Here is a 19,851-nt window from a genome sequence, read left to right on the forward strand (position 1 = left end):
CCCATTTCTATTACTCATTGGGTGACGGTCACAAAGCATGACCCATCTCTAAGGGTTATTCGGTGATGATCACAGCATCAATCATTCTCATAACGTCGGGTTATGATCACAAGCATCATCCCAACTATACTACTCTTCTAATTCATTCTATGTAGATTTCTCATGCTCTCTACCCTTAGAGTAGTTGTACCCACCAAGCTCTCACTCATAGGGTAATTACATACACATTCTCTTACACTTTCCTAGGTCACTTTTCCATACAACGTGCCTATGGATGGTTCAACTTCACCAATACACTATGAGATGCCAACATGCAATGTTGCAAGAATTAAGGTTCATTACTCACACTCAAACCTCTTTAGGCATTTCATCAAACAACTCATGTGCACTATAAAACTCTATCATAGCCATGATTCTAAACTTTTCTTAACCATCAAAATGGGAAAAACCCCTTCACAAAGCCATGAAAACTGTCAAACAAGACACTTCCAAAAAGGGTTTCATAACACCCCTTCAAATCCATCTCAACTCTACTTGTCAACCCAACAACCCATTCTCATATTTGCAAGGTATTAACATTCACAAAGCATAGAAATCTCCATTTACTACTCACTCTACATGGCATATTACATGCACATCACATACATACATCATTTCTATCAAAACCCTAATCAAGAAATTCATGAATCTCACTTGGGTTGGTTTTACTTACTTTGTTAGGAGAGACTTCACAAATTCTTCCTTTCACTTGTTAAGCTTGACTTTCCTCTATCTTAACCAAAGAATGAGAAAACCCTCAAACTTCATATGGGTTAAACTCCCAAATCACACAATTAAGTAGAGTTCTTACCTTAGGAAGCCTTAGGTTGCTTTTCCACCTCAAATCACTTCAAAAATCCCTTGGAAATCCTTGATCAAAAGAAAAAGAAAGTTGAGAGGAGTGAGATGGAGAGTTGCGTTTGAGAAGAAGAAATGAGGGGTTTCTTTGATTCTAATTCCTTTTAATGAAATATAAACACATCATTCCCTTTTGCCCTTACCTTCTTTGGGAATTCCATCTATATCCTTTGATTCATTACAAACTCACCCCCATATCAACACATCTCATGAAAAATCCTTACAATTAACTCCCACTTTGTCCTGCTAATTAGGGGTAGAAAGGTCAAATTGCCCTTAGGGAAGAAAATGTCTAAAACTCAACCAACATGAAAATCGGCCCGTCGCCGCGGCGAAGAAACTTATGTCGCCGCGGCAAAACCGTCCAGAGAGTTTCCGGTGGTTTCAACACATCTTCGCCGCGGCGAAGATTCTTCTTCGCCCCGGCGAAGCTTGGTTCACTAAGATTCTTCTATTTTCAACCAATTTCAGGGCAACATTCAAAAAAACACTCAAACAAACAATAAAAACAAAAACCAACTCGATTAAGGGCGAAAGAGGAAACAATAACAACGTACCTCAAGTGGGGCGTTACAGTATTTGGGCCCATTTGATGAATATTGTAGACAACGAGGCATTCGACATCAAAAGACACTACCCAAGACTTCACAGTTCAATGGGTTGGCTAAAAGGATGAATAGAACACTAGTTGAGAGGGTGAGGCGCTTGCTTTCACAGGCGCAGTTGCTAGGATCCTTTTGGGGTGAAGCTTTGAGTACAACTATACATGTTCTTAATCTCACACCTTGTGTCTCTCTTAAGTCTAATGTACCAGAGAGAGTTTGGAGTGGCAAAGATGCTTCTTATGATCACTTACATGTTTTTGGATGTAAAGCATTTGTTCATATTCCCAAAGATGAGAGGTCTAAGCTTGATATGAAGACTCGATGGTACATCTTTATAGGTTATGGTTTGGATGAATTTGGCTATAGGTTGTATGATCCAATTGAAAGGAAACTTGTAAGAAGCCATGATGTTGTGTTTATGGACGATCAAACTATACAAGATGTTGAAAAAGCAGAGAAAGTAGTCTCTCAGTATAGTGATGGTTTGATTGACTTGTATCCAGTACCTTTCACAAATTTTCAAACAAATGTTGAACATGATGTTCAGGATGACCAACAGGATTTAGATGATGCAGATGCTCCTATGTAGGTTGAGACAGATTATCAGACTACTGATCAGCTTCTAAAACCAGAGATTCTACTCAGGAGGTCTATTAGAGACTGACGTCCTTCCACACAGTATTCTGTAAATGAGTATGTATTATTGACTGACAGGGGAGAGCCTCAATGTTATGTAGAAGCAATGAAAGACAAAAATAAGGCAAATTGGGTTCATGCTATGGAAGATAAGATGCAGTCATTACAAGACAATCACACCTTTGAGTTTGAAAAGTTGCCTAAGGGTAAGAGAGCTTTGAAAAACAAGTGGGTCTATAGGGTGAAGCAAGAAGAACATACTTCACAGCCATGGTACAAAGCCAGATTAGTTGTCAAGGGATTCAGTCAGAGAAAAGGCGTTGACTTTGATGAGATTTTCTCTCTTGTTGTGAAATTATCATCTATACGTGTGATTTTAGGCTTGGCAGCTAGCCTAGATTTAGAGGTTGAGCAGATGGATGTGAAAACTATTTTTCTTCATGGTGATTTGGAGGAAGAGATTTACATAGAACAACCAAAGGGTTTCCAAGTTAAAGGAAAAGAAGATTATGTCTATTGTTTAAAGAAAATCCTCTACGGTTTGAAACAAGCACCCAAACAATGGTATAAGAAGTCCGAGTCAGTTATGGGGGAGCATGGCTACAAGAAGACTACTTCTGATCATTGTGTATTTGTGTAGAAATTCTCTAATGATGATTTTATTATTTTATTGTTCTATGTTGATGATATCTTGATAGTTGGCAAGAATTCTTCTAGGATTGATGATTTGAAGAAGTAGCTGAGTAAGTCATTTGCTATGAAGGATTTAGGGCTTGTAAAACAAATTCTTGGCATTTGAATTTGTCAAGACAGAAAAGAGAAGAAATTGTATGTCATAGGAGCAGTACATTGAAAAAGTGCTTGAAAGGTTCAACATGGGTGAAGCCAAAGTGGTGAGTTCTCCTCTAGCTACTCATTTCAAGCTAAATGCAAAGCAAAGTCCATCTACATATATTCAAAAGGAGGAAATGGAAAGAGTCCTTTACGTTTCAGTTGTAGGAAGCTTGATATATGCAATGGTATGTACAAGACCAGATATAGCTTATGCAGTTGGGGCTATTAGCAAATTTCTGTCAAATCCAGGGAAAGAGCATTGGGATGCAGTGAAATGGATTATGAGGTATCTACGAGGCACTTCCAAGGTAAAACTTTGTTTTGGAAGTGATAAACTAATTTTGGTTGGCCCCATGGATTCTGACATGGCCAGAGACATGGATTCTCATAAGTCTACTTCTGGTTATCTAATTACTTTTGCTAATAGAGCTGTTTCTTGGCAGTCGAGATTGCAAAAGTATGTTGCACTTTCTACGATAAAAGCAGAATTTATTATTACAACAAAAGCTTGCAAGGAGTTGCTATGGATAAAGAAGTTCATGAGAGAGCTTGGTTTTAAACAGCAAAGGTATGTTTTGTTTTGTGACAACCAAAGTGCTATTCATCTTGTGAAGAATTCTACATTCCATTCGAGATCTAAACATATTGATGTAAGGTATCATTGGATAAGGGATACTCTTCACGATGACCTATTTGAACTTGAGAATATCCATACATATGAAAATCGCTCGGATATGTTGACAAAGTCTTTGGCAAGGAAGAAGCTTGAAGTTTGTCGGGCTATTGCCAGTATGGTCCATTTCCCCATATAGTCGGGAAAGGAGGAGATTTGTTGGGCTTGGGTTTCCCTCATGTGGAGGATGGCCCAAAATCTTAAAGCCCAAAAAAAAAAAAAAAAAAAAAATGAAAAAAAAAAGTGCAGCTTGTTTTAGTTGATTTTTGAGTGGGTGAATAGTGAAAAATATGGGTACTGTTCACAACAACAAAAATCTGCAGAAGTGAGAGAGAGGCAGCCACACCAGGTTATTTCGACGACAATCCAACAATGAATCTTGCTCCGTTTTTGCTCAAATTTCAGAGCATTGTTGTTGACAGCAAGATCTTCACATCCAACAGTCAGTTTCGTGACAACCATCTTTTTGGTGGAGTTTTGCCTCTAGAAAGATAGCCAAATCAAAGAGTTGAGTTGTAAAATTTTCAGTCTGTTTCTTCTTCTTCAACCCGACGATTAGAAGCTCATCTCTAGTCTGATCAACCTGATATTTGGTCAGAACATAGAGGACTTTTGGCTCTTCAATCTGGACGGTTGGTTCTTTATTTTAACGACTGAGTTTGGAGTTATACAGCCTGCATTTTGGGTGTTTTGCTGGTGATTTTACTCTTATCTTTTTGTAACTCTTTTGTGTATTGCACTTTGTTAGAGTCGTGATAAAACTCTAAATTTTGTGTGGAATGTTATTGGTGATTTGTGGCTGTTGTAAACATTTTTTTATTATAATGGATTTAAATGGATCATTCAATCCCGTGGTTTTTTAATCTCTTCACATCGAAGAGGTTTTTTCACGTAAAATTGCTTGTGTCTCTTGTAAATTTGATTGTTGTTTTAAGCATATTTGCCCAAAGTTTTGCTCCTTACAAATTTATTCAAGCATGAAATATTTTGTTACTGCATTATTTCCTTTCAAATTGAAGTGTATATGTGGAAGCTCAAGTCCATATAAGAAAAGGATAATTCCAAACCATAAATTAAAGAAAATTAAAAGGGAAAATTATTTACAAAAATTGTATTATTTTATGAATCAAACAGTAAGATTCAAAGTTTTGTTTCATCCCAAAAATTAAATAATAATTGAGGTGAAGTAAAGACACGAATAAATTTAAATTGATTGAGAGTTGAGAGAGGAGTGAGGGTCAATAGTAAATATGCAATTGAAGACTTGATTTATGGTTGGTTAATTATATACAACAAAATGTAGAGAAGACCTGATTAGGATGCGTCTTGATTGATTTAACATTGTTAGTTTGTCTTCCAACAAACTTTCAACACCCCAAAGTCTAAATATAGAAAGTTAGATAAAGTTGCGAGGATGGAGAAATGATTTATGGGTTTTCATTATTGAGGTTTATCTTGTCTCTTTAAGCACGTCACTTTGCCAAACCTTGCCCTACTGAGCCTGGGCCTGGCCTGGGCCTGTCTCTCTCACTTCGTCACTTTAGCACCATAACCATTACTCTTTCTCTTCATCATTGGTGCGCCATATTGTATAAGATAGCATTTAATGATATAAATATTTATTCTTTTAAAATAAAAACACTAAAATAGAAGAAGAATAAAATGCATTTATGAAATTTTATGGGATGTGATGCTATAATAAAAGAATTTAATATTAAAACTCTCAAATGGGATATTTTAATAAATTAAAGGGAGAACCACATCTTTCCACTCAAGGTTTGGCGAAATGACACTTTTTCATCCGTCAAGTTTCAAAATGACACTTTTTCATCCATCGTCCGTTAACTTAGACTGAAGAGAGATAGAATGGTAAATTCCAAAAACAACTAAAGGATGATTATGTCATTTTATCCCATGTATATAAACTTAGAAAAAAAAAAACATAAAACCTTAATTCAAACTCCCATCGCCCTAAAGTCCTCCACCCCATTAATTGGCTAGAATGGCACCCGACATCCAATCTTCACCATGGCTTTGCTCGTCAAGAAAACCACCTCCGACCGTGAGTACAAGGTCAATGACATGTCTTAGGCCAACTTAGACCGTCTCGAGATCAAGTTGGCCGAACTCGAAATGCTTGGTCTCATGGCTTACCGTACTGAGTTCGACTCTTCTCAGCCCTTCAAGGGCAACAAAATCACCAGCACCCTCCACATGTCCATTCAAACCCATATTGAGGTTCGGGTTTGGATCTAAATTTAGCGAGAGAGAGATTTCAAAAGATTTGGATTACAAATGTTGATGAAGTGTTATCAACGAGCTCTTTTGATCCATGTTTTTTCCAAAAAATAAAGGGTTTAATATGGAGTTGAAAAGAGAGATTTGAGGGATCATGAAGAGAATTATTAGGGAAAGAAATAGGAGATCTCGTGAAGTCAAAAGGACGAAGATTGAGATGAAGTGAGTGACGAAGGAATGTTTTTGACCAGGTGAAGGAATAGAGCCCGAGGTTTGTATTATAAAAATAAGAAGTGAGTTTTAACTTATTGGAGATCGGTGGTGGTGGCAAAGGCCAAGAGAGTTTGTGGAGGCCAACTATTTTATTTTTTTCAGTTTTTAAAATTTTTTTATTTGGATGATGTTGTGTGTTCATTTGAATAAGGGTGGAGATTTTGTGTTGATTTTTGTGAGAAGCTAGTGCAATTCTAGTGAAGGAGAGATTCCAGCAAAAGAGAAAGAAGAAAAGAGGAGAAGAAGAAGAAGAAAGAGAAGGGTAGTTTCGTCTTTATATTATTTATACTATGTCAGAGAGCAGACTTTTTTAACGGAATATAACAGTGGATGGGAAAATGTCATTTTGAAACTTGATGGGTGGAAAAGTATCGTTTCACCAAACCTTGGATGGGAACATGTGGTTCTCCCAAAATTAAATGATTATTTGTCTTTGCCGTTAAAATTGAAGGAAGACCAGGTTTGAGTCGTTTGACCACTGCATTTAAATATTTGGTATTCAATTTATCTTCAAGTTAGTATTCAATTTATATTTATGGAACAAATAAAATTCGAGGATGAAAAGATGAAAAAAGAATACTAAACTGTGAGACAAAACGAAGCAAAGCAAGCTTGAAAAATTAAATGGAAATAGACAAACAGATTAAGGCACTTCAACCAAGTAAATTCCTAGAAAATGGGAAATAAAAACAGCCTGGCTTCTGCACAAATTATTTAATTATTTTAACATTGACTGCCCGTCCATATATGCTGCAAAAACTATTCTACGATATTTTTCCCAATAAATACTAAAAAATTTATGCATAAAATTTTGTAAAAATGAAAATATAATTTGTTTGATTTATAGAATGTCTTACATGTATAGTTTTAACGAGATCTCAGATCCCTTGAAAGTTTCAACATTTCCCCAGCCCCCACCAACTTCTGAAATAGCCACTTAAACCCCTGTCGTCTGTTTTCAATGTTAAAATGAATATGTTAATATAAGAGTGTTACAGCTTACATCAGTTTAGATAAAAGAATTTAATACACCTACCACCACTCTTATTCTTATAAGAGGTTAACCTAAAAGTAATAACTTTTTTTTTTTTTGGAAAAAAAAAAAAAAAGAGAAAAACATAACCATATTTGGGTCCTATTAAAAAAAAAAAAAAACCAACTAAAATGTCTCCCTCATTTTAAACAAGGAAAACATAAAAAGACACTATTGAAACAAAATTAAGAAATAATGTAGTTTTAATGCCTTAATTATATACAATTTATACTAAATTCAAACCAAGTCAATCCAATTTAAATTTGGTTAACGTGATAAGTGATTCATTGAACAATTTTCAGTAGTTTGATGTTCTTAAATCACATTCTAATCACCTATTTTAATTATTATTAATAACTTTAATTGAAAAATAAAAATTATATAAGAGTGACATTATCACTTATGGACACAATTTTCTATGCTTAAGTGTATTTAATATAATTGTGAAACTATAAAATGATGTGAATATTCCTAATATTTAACAACAAAATTAAATATCCCTAATCTATAATGATTGCCATTGCCTCAGGCCAGGTTACCGACAGTGATATTGGCTTGGATATGTTTAAACATCTGTTAGTGTTAAATAAGGGTTGTCTTAATGTGCGCCCTATGGGTACATATTAAGAATATTAAAAGATAAAATATTTATTTATTTTGATGTATATTATGTGTAAAAAGACAAAAAAAAAAAGGCACAATTTTTAATGCATCATATGATCATAATACTAAATTTGTTTTCCTCTAATATTCTTATTATGTGCGCTAAAGACATACATTAAGATAACCCAATATTATTTATTTATTTAAACTTTTGAAACATTCAGTCCTCAAAAATAATTTTTATAAATTTTATAAATTTGTCTCGTAAATAATAAAACCTCTTTTTTAAGATTATATGAAGTTTTTTTCTTCCTTATATACATATGACCCCCGGTTAAAAAAAGATGGGGTCATGGAAGATTATGCTGGTGAAGGTAATTATCAGGGTTATTGATAAAATAAGTTGTGCTGATTTGATGATTTATAACTAATGATTAATGGATATATATTTCAACTTAAAATTTTACAAAGAGGTTTTCTTGACCCCTGGAGGTTCAATCAAATAACAAAAGTCCTTTTGAAATTTTAGAAATAACAAACTCTCCTTGCCGTCAGTTAGTCGTTAGTGTACTGTTAGAGTTTATAACATGATAGGTGAACGAATATTTACTTAAATGCCTCTCTGCTGTTTATTTTAACACAACAAATTTAACGGTAAGAGAATTTTTGTTATTTCTCTAACTATAGGGGAACTTTGTTATTTGGTTATATTTAAGGGGGTTTATTGTTAGAAAACTATGTACAAATAATATTCACAAAATCTCTTAATGGGTTTACGTGGGCACAGGTATCGGCCGACAATTTAGAGGAACAGTATGTGTTTAACTAATGATATAGTTGTGATGGATTGGATATTGTGGAAAGTTTTTGTGTATGGAATTGATTTTATAGTCTACTTACAAATGTGGCGATGGAAGAGTGACTGATGCGTTTTGTAAGAGAAAAAAGTATAAATTAAATTTCAGAAAATTAAATTAAGAAAAGGAGTGGCTGTCTGCTATCAACCAACCCCCGCAACATATATAACATCTTCATCAACTTGTCTTAGGAATCACTCATTTTATTTTTCAATTTTAGATATAATATATATATACAATATTAATTTCTCAGAAGCACATATTATATAATATGTGTGTGTGTAAATACTATGTGGAAGGAATCTCCCTGCTTCTGGTTCTGTGAGTTCAATCAAAATCAAAAAGATGGATATTTAATTCCCAGCCGAATAACTCACATAAATAAAACAAAGACTGCATCTCCTTCCCAATCAAGTGGGAAAAAGAAGACAAAACATTCACAATAAAAAATTTTTGTTTTAAATCATCACGTGCAGCATATGCATGGACATACATACTTGGTCTCCAGTGGTCCTTTTAAACTTATAAACTATATTATACATGGAAAAAGTGTTTAATATGGATTGGTGACACTAACATAATGCTAACGAGACACATGTCATTAACAATTTGCGAATAAACTATATGATTTATAAATTAATAAATAGATGATTACGTTAATGATAGAGACAGGGACGGTAGAATTGAAAAGTTGCCCCATGCGATTGCGGTGGCTCCCCTTTGTCAGTTGACGTTTACTTGTAATTTATAAGACGCTCTGCTCATTCAACTCTCTTCAACCAACTTTCAAGGGCGTGCCAGAAAGTTAGCTAGTTTGGAAAATTAAAGAAATCAAACTCATTATTTAATGTGAATTCATAGATTAAATCAGCCAGCTCTACAGTTGATTATCTTTCTAGTATTAATTTATAAATATTCAATTTTATATATAGTTTTTATCTTAATAAAAGATCATAATTAGTGAAATTAATCCATGAAATTGATGGATTGTTGGACGGTTGATATTTCTTAGGTTTTTGCATCATTTAGAAGGTGCAGCTAGGTCTTTGTTGAGATATCAATAACATATCAAGAAAATTTAATGTCGGTCCTTTCTATTTTTGTACGAACAAACTAACCGTTCCCAGTGCCACATACAACCAAAATCTTTTATTATTATTTCTATTCAATTTTCAATATGAGACGATAAAACAAACTATTCTGTAGTAACTGAGATTACACAATAGCCACAACTGTTTATAATCGTATAAATCGTAATTTCATTATAACAAAAATATGAGGGACAAAAAAATACAGCTATATATAGTGACTCTTCCTAGAAACAAAGGCGAGACATATCAAAGAAGATTACAGTATAGAACTTAGAAAAACGCGACTACAGAACACAGATTGAGCTGTTAAAGAGTAAAGAAAGAGAGAGAGTTTTTGCAAATGGGAAGGAATCCTTGTTGTGTAAAGGAAGGTTTGAATAGAGGCACTTGGACTGCTCGTGAAGATAAAATCCTCAAGGACTATATTGCAGAACACGGTGAAGGCCGATGGAGAAACCTCCCTAAAAGAGCTGGTGAGTTATTCAAAGTTACTAATTTTGACAAGATTTGAGCACCATATTACTTCTCTAGATTTTATTAATCTGTGTTTATCTGGGATTGTTTGTGTTTTTTTTTCTGATGGGTTAGGTCTAAAGAGATGTGGGAAGAGTTGCAGACTTCGTTGGTTGAATTATCTGAGACCAGACATTAAGAGAGGAAATATCTCGCCAGATGAAGAAGAGCTCATCATCAGACTTCACAAACTCTTGGGGAACAGGTTTTCATCTTTAATTGATGCCTTTGTTATGTATTTTTCTTCTTCATACATATTGATGACAATGCGATGCTAATATGAGTTCTACTTATGTAGATGGAGTCTGATCGCTGGCCGGCTTCCAGGGCGAACAGACAATGAAATAAAAAACTACTGGAACACAAACCTAGCCAAAAAGGTTCATCAACAACCCAATCAAAGAAACAGAAACAAGGCTGAGAATTTTAATTCTCACTCATTACCGCTAAAGATGGAGCCACATAATCATGTGATCCGAACCAAGGCAATTAAATGCACTAAGGTATCATTACATCAAGAGAGTTGGAAAAAGAGCGAAAATTTTGGCACTAACGTTCACCCAAAGGCAGGAGCATCAATGCTGCAGAATACAGAAAATAAATCAATAGTAATGGAATCTAATAATTGGTCATCTTCATATGGTAACGAAGTAAACAATCCAACAGATTTATTGATGGACTTCAAGGTGGGCGAATTTAGTTTATCAGATCTTCTAAATTCCGATTTCTCCGACTTATGTGGAACCTCTTCAGCTACTTACAGCAACGATGACAGTAACGTATTATTTCCTAGTTCTTCAGAAAAACCTCTGTTCTTGTCTGACGAAATGCTACAAGACTTCTGGAGTGTCCAGGCGAACGTGGCCTCAAATCTAAATGATTCATTCAATCCATTTTTCGAGACTGGAGGAGACTGGCTACAGGATACTAATTAAGTGATCGATAATGTTAATTAATTAGTTAGTTTCACAGTTATATGATAATTAACTATATCTTTAGTTTTAATACTATAAATCATGTAAGCTAGGTCTTATGTTTAATAAAAAAATAGATTTAGTTAGTGGGAAGAATCTTATGAAGAAGAAGAAGATCATGATCTCGTCTTTCATTAACCCCACATCTCCTTTCTCTCTGTTTTTAATTTCTTTCCATAAGATTTTACTTAATTTTGAGTTTGAGGCGTGTAAGTTTTTCCGATTTTGATGCTTGATTAGACATACACAGCATGTATAGATGGCGATATATATATATATATATATATGATAATTGATGACAACCTTTATCAATTTTTGTCTACGTGCTAAGTAATTATCATTAAAAAAATTAATTAATTTGGGTCATTTCATGAATGTTAATTAATCTCTATAATACGGTTGAAATTATATTTTATCCTATTAATTTTATAAAATAAAATTAAGATTCTAACACTGAATAGTTCTTTGGATTAATAATGCCAAAAAATAAATATTGTATATAGATGGGAATAACGTCCATTTGAATTGGCAGAACAATTTATTATTTCTTGGAAAACCTAATCTCCATGGAATATGAGATTCTTAACCTTTTGTTCACATTTATTATTTCTTGTTCCAAGAGATGTGTTCTTTTTCTTGACATTTACAGATGATTCATCACATCTTTTTTTTTTTTTTTTTTTTATCTAGCCAGCTTGCCAACGTCTCAACCAATTCTTTGAAGTTCAGGATTCGAATTCAAGACATCTTGAATAATATGTGAAAGAGTTTCAAGTAAACCGTCAAACTACCTAGAAGTAATTATCGCATCAACTCTTCATTTACACATAAACATCATATAAGAAAACACATCACTTAGAATACAAAAATCGAGATACCAGTTTAGTATTAATCTTTGTTAATTCGTTTATTTATTTTGTAATTATTATTCAATGACACTTAATTATTAAGTATTATTTATCAGATTAAAAAATAAAGGAGTCCAAACCTAATTTTTAGAGAGAGAGAAGAGGATTTAATGTGCTAATATATACACGGCAATGGGTGAGGGGTCCTGGTCCCTCCTATGCTGGCAACCCAATCTAACGTATTCTTTAGGGTTTACTAATTAAATAGGACAATGGTTAATAATAGGAAAACGTGGACCAATTGTTTTATTACAAGATGAGAGGAGTGATGAAAGATGTTCATCTAAGGTTTTGTTTTTTATGTGGACTAGCAGGAGAGCCTTAGAGCAAGACATTGACAAGGACCTAATTATCACTTTATTTTGAATTTTTTTAAACATAAAATCCGGACTTTAAATTAGTAAAAATTTACAAGTGTTGTTCACGAACTCTATGCAACGTCACTCTTTCTTCCATGGGCATGCAAATAATTAAATTAATTAAATCCTTTTAAATGAAAAACATTATTTTCTTGCAATTCATGCTGTCGTTAATTTTCTATCATTGTTTTTTTGGTTTAGAAATTATTAAATGAAAATAGTTACATTAAATTACAATGAACAAAGGCAAAAGCCAAGTGAACCCAACACTCTTCCTCTAGACCAATTATTGTATTTGTTGAATGTATTTCTTCTCTCCTGTCACATTTTAGTGTGAAGCAATGACTTTTCTTGATAAATTAGGAATATGATGTTAATGCATATTTATTATATACAGGTAAGACGTGATTTTGAAACATAGTCAATCCATAATATTTATTATTATTATTATTATTTTTTGATGTAGCATGCAGGGGCGGACTTCAATCGAATCAATCCTAAATTGAAGAACTTTGTAATTTCTTGTTTTATATAAAATCAGAAAAAGACAAATGTTTAGGTGAAAGAAATTATAGGAGCCGTGTTGCTGGGGAAATCTTCAAATTCTACTCACGTGACGTGATTTACCTTTTGTTTTACTACACTATTTTTTAATACTGAGAAATTGCATCATTCATTTGAATTGTGTATTTTAATTTTAAGATTAATTTCCAACTCTTTCTCATAAAAAAATAATGATTTTAATCAACCACTACTGATGGTATGAGTTTTAAAGAATAAAATGAGGATTTATATACTCCTGAATTCACGCAAATTGACCCAAGATATCCCTGGTGATAAAAAAAAAAATATTGATTTTAATCAAATGCCGCTTCTTGGGATCCGTTAAACTTTTGACTGTTTAAGTTAGAAAAAATGGTTTGTAAATTGTAAATATATGTTGGATCACGTGATTCTTGTCGATTGGTGAAAATGAAATATATAGTTGTTTTTTGTAATTTTATGAGAATGTAGTGATTGTTGGTTATATAAAGAAGCATTCAAATGGGATGATGTCGGGGTCGGTCACACCACATGATGGCCATCAATATTTTTTATGGGTCCTCTTCTCTTCACGTCCTTTATTTTTTTAAGTTTATTGGGTTCACCTTCGCCCTCCTCCCTCTCTTTTCATAATTACCTGCTCCCGACCCTGCATTACAAACCCACTCCCATTTACAGGAAAAAAAAATAAAACACGTGTTTCTAAGAGTCAAAGCTACCTCTCTACGCCTCCTTTGTCATTTTCAGTGTTCAAATTTAACAGCTTTTCTTAGAAACATCTCATCGTGCTCTTTTTTGGTATAAATAAAGATTATTTTTATTAATTTTAAAATATAAAGTATTAAATTTTTATTCAAATTCAACCAAATTTTTCAAATTTAATAAAAATATCTTTATTTTCAAGAAAGAAACTTAAGAGCATCTCCCATGGTACTCTTTATTTTAAAGAGCATCTTTCATATAAATAAAAAATATCTTTATTGATTTTTAAATATAAAGGACAAAATTTTTATTCAAATCTAATAGACTCTTTAAATTTTAGGAGAGGGAATATGTTTTTTCAAGAAAAAAACTTAATGGAGAGATAATTAATAAATAAAATGCATAAAAACTTGTAATTTATTAATTAAAATTAAGATAGAGAATGAAATTTAACTCTCTAGATATGGAGAGTCAAACTTACTCTTTAATTTATATTTAAAGAATAAAAAGTCTGTTAGACTTTTGTTCTTATAGATAGATTCTTTATAATAAAGAGTTTGAGTCATATAAATAGTAATTTAAAGATCATACTCTTTTCTAACTTTTCGCTCAATGTGTGCTATCTAATTCACACCAGTACAATTTTTTTTAATTTCTGATTAATAAAATAATATACTTTTCAACACAAATTTGCAATTTATTTTATTTTTTCATGTTCATAGGATAAAAGAAAATGATTATACATACAATCACATATTCAGGTACTTTCCACACTCCAGGTCCAAAGACTTCCAAAACATTTTGATTAAAATAAATGATTGATTGTTATGCGGTAGGTCCATCTCCATGTGTATTATGCATAGATATATGTGCCAATATGATCTTAAACTTAAGCAAAGCTATTGATTTACATCTCTCCATGACATCAACAATCTAATTGGAACCATACTGTCTCAGAGCTTGAGATTCTATTTTGGAGGGTACCTGTAATTAGAAAAAATCCCGTTCAAACCCCAATAATTTAAAAAACGTACAGTCACACCATTACAAGTATTATATCTGTATAATTATTTAAACCCCAATAATTTCTGTATCTGTATGAAAAGTATTGGCCCTGACATTAATTTCGACCACGTCTCAATATCCTACCATATCTTTATAGCATATTCTGTGGAGTGCTAAACGTCAAGTTTTTTATTTGGTCTTTTACCACGTGATAGTGAACTCCAGCGTTTCTTTCTATCATATGCAGCTATCAACTGACTAATCTTCTAAATTCAAATAAAATAAATATTAATATCCTTGATTGATACATATTATTACATACGTAAAGCCAAACTTAAAAAAGAAAAGAAAAGGGTGTCTCTATCTTTATTCCCTTTCAATTTCCAACTTTTGGAGTACAGTTCATCACCTTCACTATTAAACCACTATCGAGAATCCAGAAAAAACGAAAATAATTACCACAAGAAAAGAATAATTACCTAAACTAAAGAAGGTTATTTTCATGGCGAAATCTGGAAGTGGCGTGCAGGTGCAGCATATAGATTAACAAAGTGAAAGTGAAGTAAATGATAAAAGTAGTAAACTAAACAACTACGAAGACTTTTGAAAATTTTGTCCAGAATCTGTCAAAGTTTATTAACATATAGCCTATAATGGTATGGCTACTTTACCTATTCACTATTGTGATTATATATCAAAACTGGAATTTATGTTTTATTAAGTAACGAAAAACATGCAAATAACAATTACTTTAATTAAATTAAACCTTTTTTTATTAGTGAATAATTAACTAAAATTTAACCTACTTTCAGATTTGCAGTGGATTTTTAAATTAATTAATTAAGTTGATGAGAATATAAAACACCATTTAAACACAATTTTAATGGATTTTAATTTTTATAAGAGTATTAAGTATGACCATTAAAACCTTTCCATACGTTAGTATTGACCACAAATCTAGCTCAGACACATGACAGTAAGTAAAGCAATAAAACATTCAGCTGATGAACTTGCTTATTAAGTGATTGAATTTTAAAAAGAAGATTTATTTGCAAGAGGCTCTCAAGATGGAGTTGCTTGATTTAAAGACAAAAATATTATTTAATACAAAAAAGTTTTCTGTGAGACTATAATGATACCACTGTAAAATTGGGATAATCTCTCTAAATCTTCATCCCAATTATGTGAATTCGGCCCTTTACTCACTTGTATTGGGCTCTTGAGTGATTTCACCACTTTTTTCAAATGGGTTGAAATTAGACCCTAATCCAACCCTTTAGTTATTGGCTGAACACTCATAACAATACAGAAAATTGAGCTGAATTTATCAATTTCTATTTGACTTTGTTCACTTTGTTGATCCTCTTCTGTCATTTTATTTACCTCTTTTTAATTACAGTGATACCATCAATTCACCTTCATGTAAAGGAGGTTGTTGAAAAAAAAAAAAATCAATAATAACATTAGTCTATTTGTAATATCTATCTTTATTGTTTAGTGTTTACTTACAAGAAAAGAATCTTGAAAAAGCCAAATACGAAACAAGTCTCTCATACCCTCTTCCTGCGGCAAAGGTTTTTCTCTACAGGTTTGAAACATCATCTCACCTTCTACCATATTTCTATCAGCAATGGANAACATTAGTCTATTTGTAATATCTATCTTTATTGTTTAGTGTTTACTTACAAGAAAAGAATCTTGAAAAAGCCAAATACGAAACAAGTCTCTCATACCCTCTTCCTGCGGCAAAGGTTTTTCTTTTTCTCTACAGGTTTGAAACATCATCTCACCTTCTACCATATTTCTATCAGCAATTGAGGCAGCTGACAGGGAGGAGTGGTATTTGGACTGAAAAAAATAGTGTGTATGTTTAAAAAGAAAATATGTTTTTTGTTTATGAAATGAATGTATTTAGGTTTAACCAAGAAAATGGCGGATTCGAATTTTAGCAGGAGGTTCGTAGCCCTCAATTCCTTAAACAATTTGTTCAAAATGAATTTGATAAAAATAAAAACAAAGATAATGAGTTAAATCTTAATTAACCCGGCCTTTCCATTTCTGTAATAAATCGGGGATAAGAGTGGTGTCCATCCCCTCCTTTCTTTAAGTTTTTTGTTCTTATCTGAATTGGGCTCACAACTTGGCCCTCACGCATAAACCACATTTGTCTCACCTCCATTTATTCTCTTCTCCAAGAATCAACACTCACAAATCTCTTTACAACATCAGAAAGGGCCACATTCACTACCTAAACAATAATTATTTTCGCTATCACTTCTGGAAGTCATAGCATTTAAATAAAGCTGTATAAGGTACCTTCTTCTCCAAGATAAATCTGAGTCAAAGTTTTAGAAATCAGCATTACTATAATACAAACTTAATATTCTAGTAGATTTCTTTAAGAAAGATAACTTTACCAGAGATTTGAAGTCAAATATCTCATACGGATAATGCAAAAGAACTGACCCCCTATATATATATATATACACATTAAGCACAACCTTAACAGTCTCAATAATTACAAGTTGAGATTTTGAATTCAAAGAAATCAATAATGGAAAGCTTAATCTTATATTTCTTTGGGCTCTCTTCATTGCTGTTTCTGGTGTACGGAGTTGCCAGAATTTCCTACTGCATTTGGTGGAAACCCAAATGGCTGGAGTGGCAGATAAAGCGGCAGGGAGTTGCAGGAAATTCCTACAAGCTGCTGATTGGGGACATGAAAGAGTTTATAAAGCTTATAACTGAAGCATGGTCCAAACCTATTCATCTAAACCACCAGATTGTTCAGCGAGTCGATCCGTTCACTCTAAACAATGTCCAAAAATATGGTACACTGCTCTGATTCTTAACTATTTATCTAAAATAAGTGCATAGCTGATATTGAAGTTACGAGTAGTCTTATTAGTGTAAATTGTTTGATGGGTGTATAAAATGCAGGGAATATATCACTATATTGGAATGGGACAAGCCCCAGGCTGATCATCAAGGATCCAGAATTGATGAAAGAGGAGTTGTCTAACAAGCAAGGCCACTTTCACAAACCACCAGTGAATGCTCTTATTCTCATTCTAGCAAGAGGATTGACCAGTTTAGAGGGTGAAAAGTGGGCCAAACGTAGAAGGATACTCAATCCTGCCTTTCACCTTGAGAAATTGAAGGTTTATTTCTCTACAGTACCAGTTTTACATTTCAGCTCTAGTATTCCTTGAATTAAATTTATTTATTTATCAAGTGTTAAAAGTCACTAATCCAAACAAACACTACTTCAGAGTTCAGAGTAGTAAAATGGTACGCTAATATAGTTTTTATTTTAAAAAATTTCAATAACATGCAGGCAATGATTCCAGAATTTGTAACCAGCTCTAGCAAGATGATCGAACAATGGAAGAAGATGGTTGGTGATGAAGTTAGCTGTGAATTAGATATCTGGCCCGAACTTCAGAAACTTACTGCAGATGCTGTTTCTCGGGCGGCTTTTGGGAGCAACTATGAACAAGGGAAAAAAATCTTTCAACAGCAAAAGGAGCTTTTACAACTAACGATTGAAGCCATGCAGACACTATACATTCCTGGTTTCAGGTGCATCTCCCAATACCATTACATAAAATAGCTAGGGTGAGTGTTCCCAATTAGGTATTTAAGATACTGATCAACTGTCTTGTATAGATTTGTTCCAACAAAGAAGAATCGGAGGAGAAAGAAATTGGACAAAGAGATCACAACAATGCTAAGAAATATAATTCAGGGAAAAGAAAATGCAATGAAAACCGGAGAATCCAGGGTCGACGACTTGGTGGGTCTGCTTCTGCAATGTAATAACCAAAACATTCTACAAGAAAATTCAAGTAGCACAACAATTACTGGGATGACAATTGAAGAAGTGATAGAGGAATGCAAGCTTTTCTACATTGCTGGCCAAGAAACGACCTCCAGCTGGCTAACATGGGCAATGATAATCTTGGCTATGCACCCGAACTGGCAAGAGAAAGCAAGGCAAGAAGTTTTACAAGCTTGTCATCAGAAGGAACCTAACTTTGAAGCTATAGCTAACCTGAAGATTGTAAGTATTCCTCTCCAGTTCTGTAACTGCATCGATGCCTGACAGTTCCCGACTAAAAGTAATTTTAACAGTCACATTCATATAATTTGCTACTTCAAAGTCTTAATGCAATTTTCCTGCAGGTTACCATGATACTTTATGAAGTCTTGAGGCTGTATCCACCAGTAATTGCTCAGTATCAACACACCAATGAGAAAACCAAGATAGGAGAAATCTCTCTTCCTGCTGGGGTAGATATAACTCTACCTACACTTCTCATTCATCATGATCCTGAGCTTTGGGGTGATGATGCAGATGAATTCAAACCAGAGAGATTCACTGAAGGTATTGCCAAGGCGTCTAAGGGTCAAACGGCATTCTTTCCTTTCGGATGGGGACCACGGACTTGTATTGGCCAAAATTTCGCCCTGCTAGAAGCGAAGGTGGCTTTAGCTATGATTCTGCAAAATTTCTCATTCGAGCTCTCAGCTTCCTACTCTCATGCTCCTTATACTGTTATGACTCTTCAACCACAACATGGAGCTCAAATCACTTTGCACAAACTCTAAAGCTGCAAGCTTAGCCTAAAGGTAGAAGACTATATAAATAATGTGACAGAATCACAAAAGAATAAAAAATAAAAGATCTGTTGTGTGTTTTATTTCTGAGGAATGTTATGTGTGATGTACTGCTTTACTGGGAAACAATATAATGATCCATAGAACCTGTTGGAAATTTAGTAGTCTAGTGATGTTACATCGAAAGTGCTTATTTAACGTATGAACCTGACAACTCCTATGTATTTCCTCCCATGGGTTGAAGCTGTGATTATTTAAAGAGAACCACAACCGAAAACACTTCATCCGTGTAGACTACATTTGTTTAGCCATGTAGTTAAAATTATTAGAGTTCCTAGTCATGAACTTGACCAAACACCTCCATCAGCAATATGCATCAAGAGACAACAGGCGTGTCTCGCTATTTTCTCTCTCAATTAAATTCTACATGAAAAACAAATAGGTACTTTAAATTATCTTACCGACTTGGTGGTTGACATCATTTAGC

The 19,851-nt window shown here is 33.4% G+C and overlaps 2 protein-coding genes across 2 annotated transcripts; both read left to right on the forward strand.

Annotated features, from left to right (window-relative positions):
- Positions 1 to 9,957: 9,957 nt before the first annotated feature.
- LOC116126401 (transcription factor MYB82-like) lies at positions 9,958 to 11,292 on the forward strand. Its single transcript, XM_031412106.1, has 3 exons — positions 9,958 to 10,213; positions 10,329 to 10,458; positions 10,552 to 11,292. Exons 1-3 carry the CDS (start codon positions 10,081 to 10,083, stop codon positions 11,186 to 11,188), a joined length of 900 nt encoding a protein of 299 aa, XP_031267966.1. The 5' UTR covers positions 9,958 to 10,080; the 3' UTR covers positions 11,189 to 11,292.
- A 5,945-nt stretch (positions 11,293 to 17,237) lies between these two features.
- LOC116126373 (cytochrome P450 CYP72A219-like) lies at positions 17,238 to 19,635 on the forward strand. The gene is made up of 5 exons (XM_031412075.1): positions 17,238 to 17,575; positions 17,685 to 17,905; positions 18,082 to 18,326; positions 18,414 to 18,807; positions 18,930 to 19,635. The coding sequence occupies exons 1-5, from the start codon at positions 17,299 to 17,301 to the stop codon at positions 19,353 to 19,355; spliced, it is 1,563 nt and encodes a 520-aa protein (XP_031267935.1). The 5' UTR covers positions 17,238 to 17,298; the 3' UTR covers positions 19,356 to 19,635.
- The last annotated feature ends 216 nt before the right edge of the window (positions 19,636 to 19,851 follow it).

The sequence above is a fragment of the Pistacia vera genome, unplaced genomic scaffold (assembly GCF_008641045.1).
Source record: "Pistacia vera cultivar Batoury unplaced genomic scaffold, PisVer_v2 Contig179, whole genome shotgun sequence".
NCBI lineage: Eukaryota > Viridiplantae > Streptophyta > Magnoliopsida > Sapindales > Anacardiaceae > Pistacia > Pistacia vera.

Excerpts from the sequence above, each read along its gene's own strand:
- LOC116126373 (XM_031412075.1), top strand. The coding sequence starts at position 17,299 with ATGGAAAGCTTAATCTTATATTTCTTTGGGCTCTCTTCATTGCTGTTT. Across the intron at positions 17,906-18,081 it reads TTCACCTTGAGAAATTGAAG|GCAATGATTCCAGAATTTGT; the intron begins GTTTATTTCTCT and ends AATAACATGCAG. Across the intron at positions 18,327-18,413 it reads CTATACATTCCTGGTTTCAG|ATTTGTTCCAACAAAGAAGA; the intron begins GTGCATCTCCCA and ends TGTCTTGTATAG.
- LOC116126401 (XM_031412106.1), top strand. The coding sequence starts at position 10,081 with ATGGGAAGGAATCCTTGTTGTGTAAAGGAAGGTTTGAATAGAGGCACT. Across the intron at positions 10,214-10,328 it reads AAACCTCCCTAAAAGAGCTG|GTCTAAAGAGATGTGGGAAG; the intron begins GTGAGTTATTCA and ends CTGATGGGTTAG. Across the intron at positions 10,459-10,551 it reads CACAAACTCTTGGGGAACAG|ATGGAGTCTGATCGCTGGCC; the intron begins GTTTTCATCTTT and ends CTACTTATGTAG.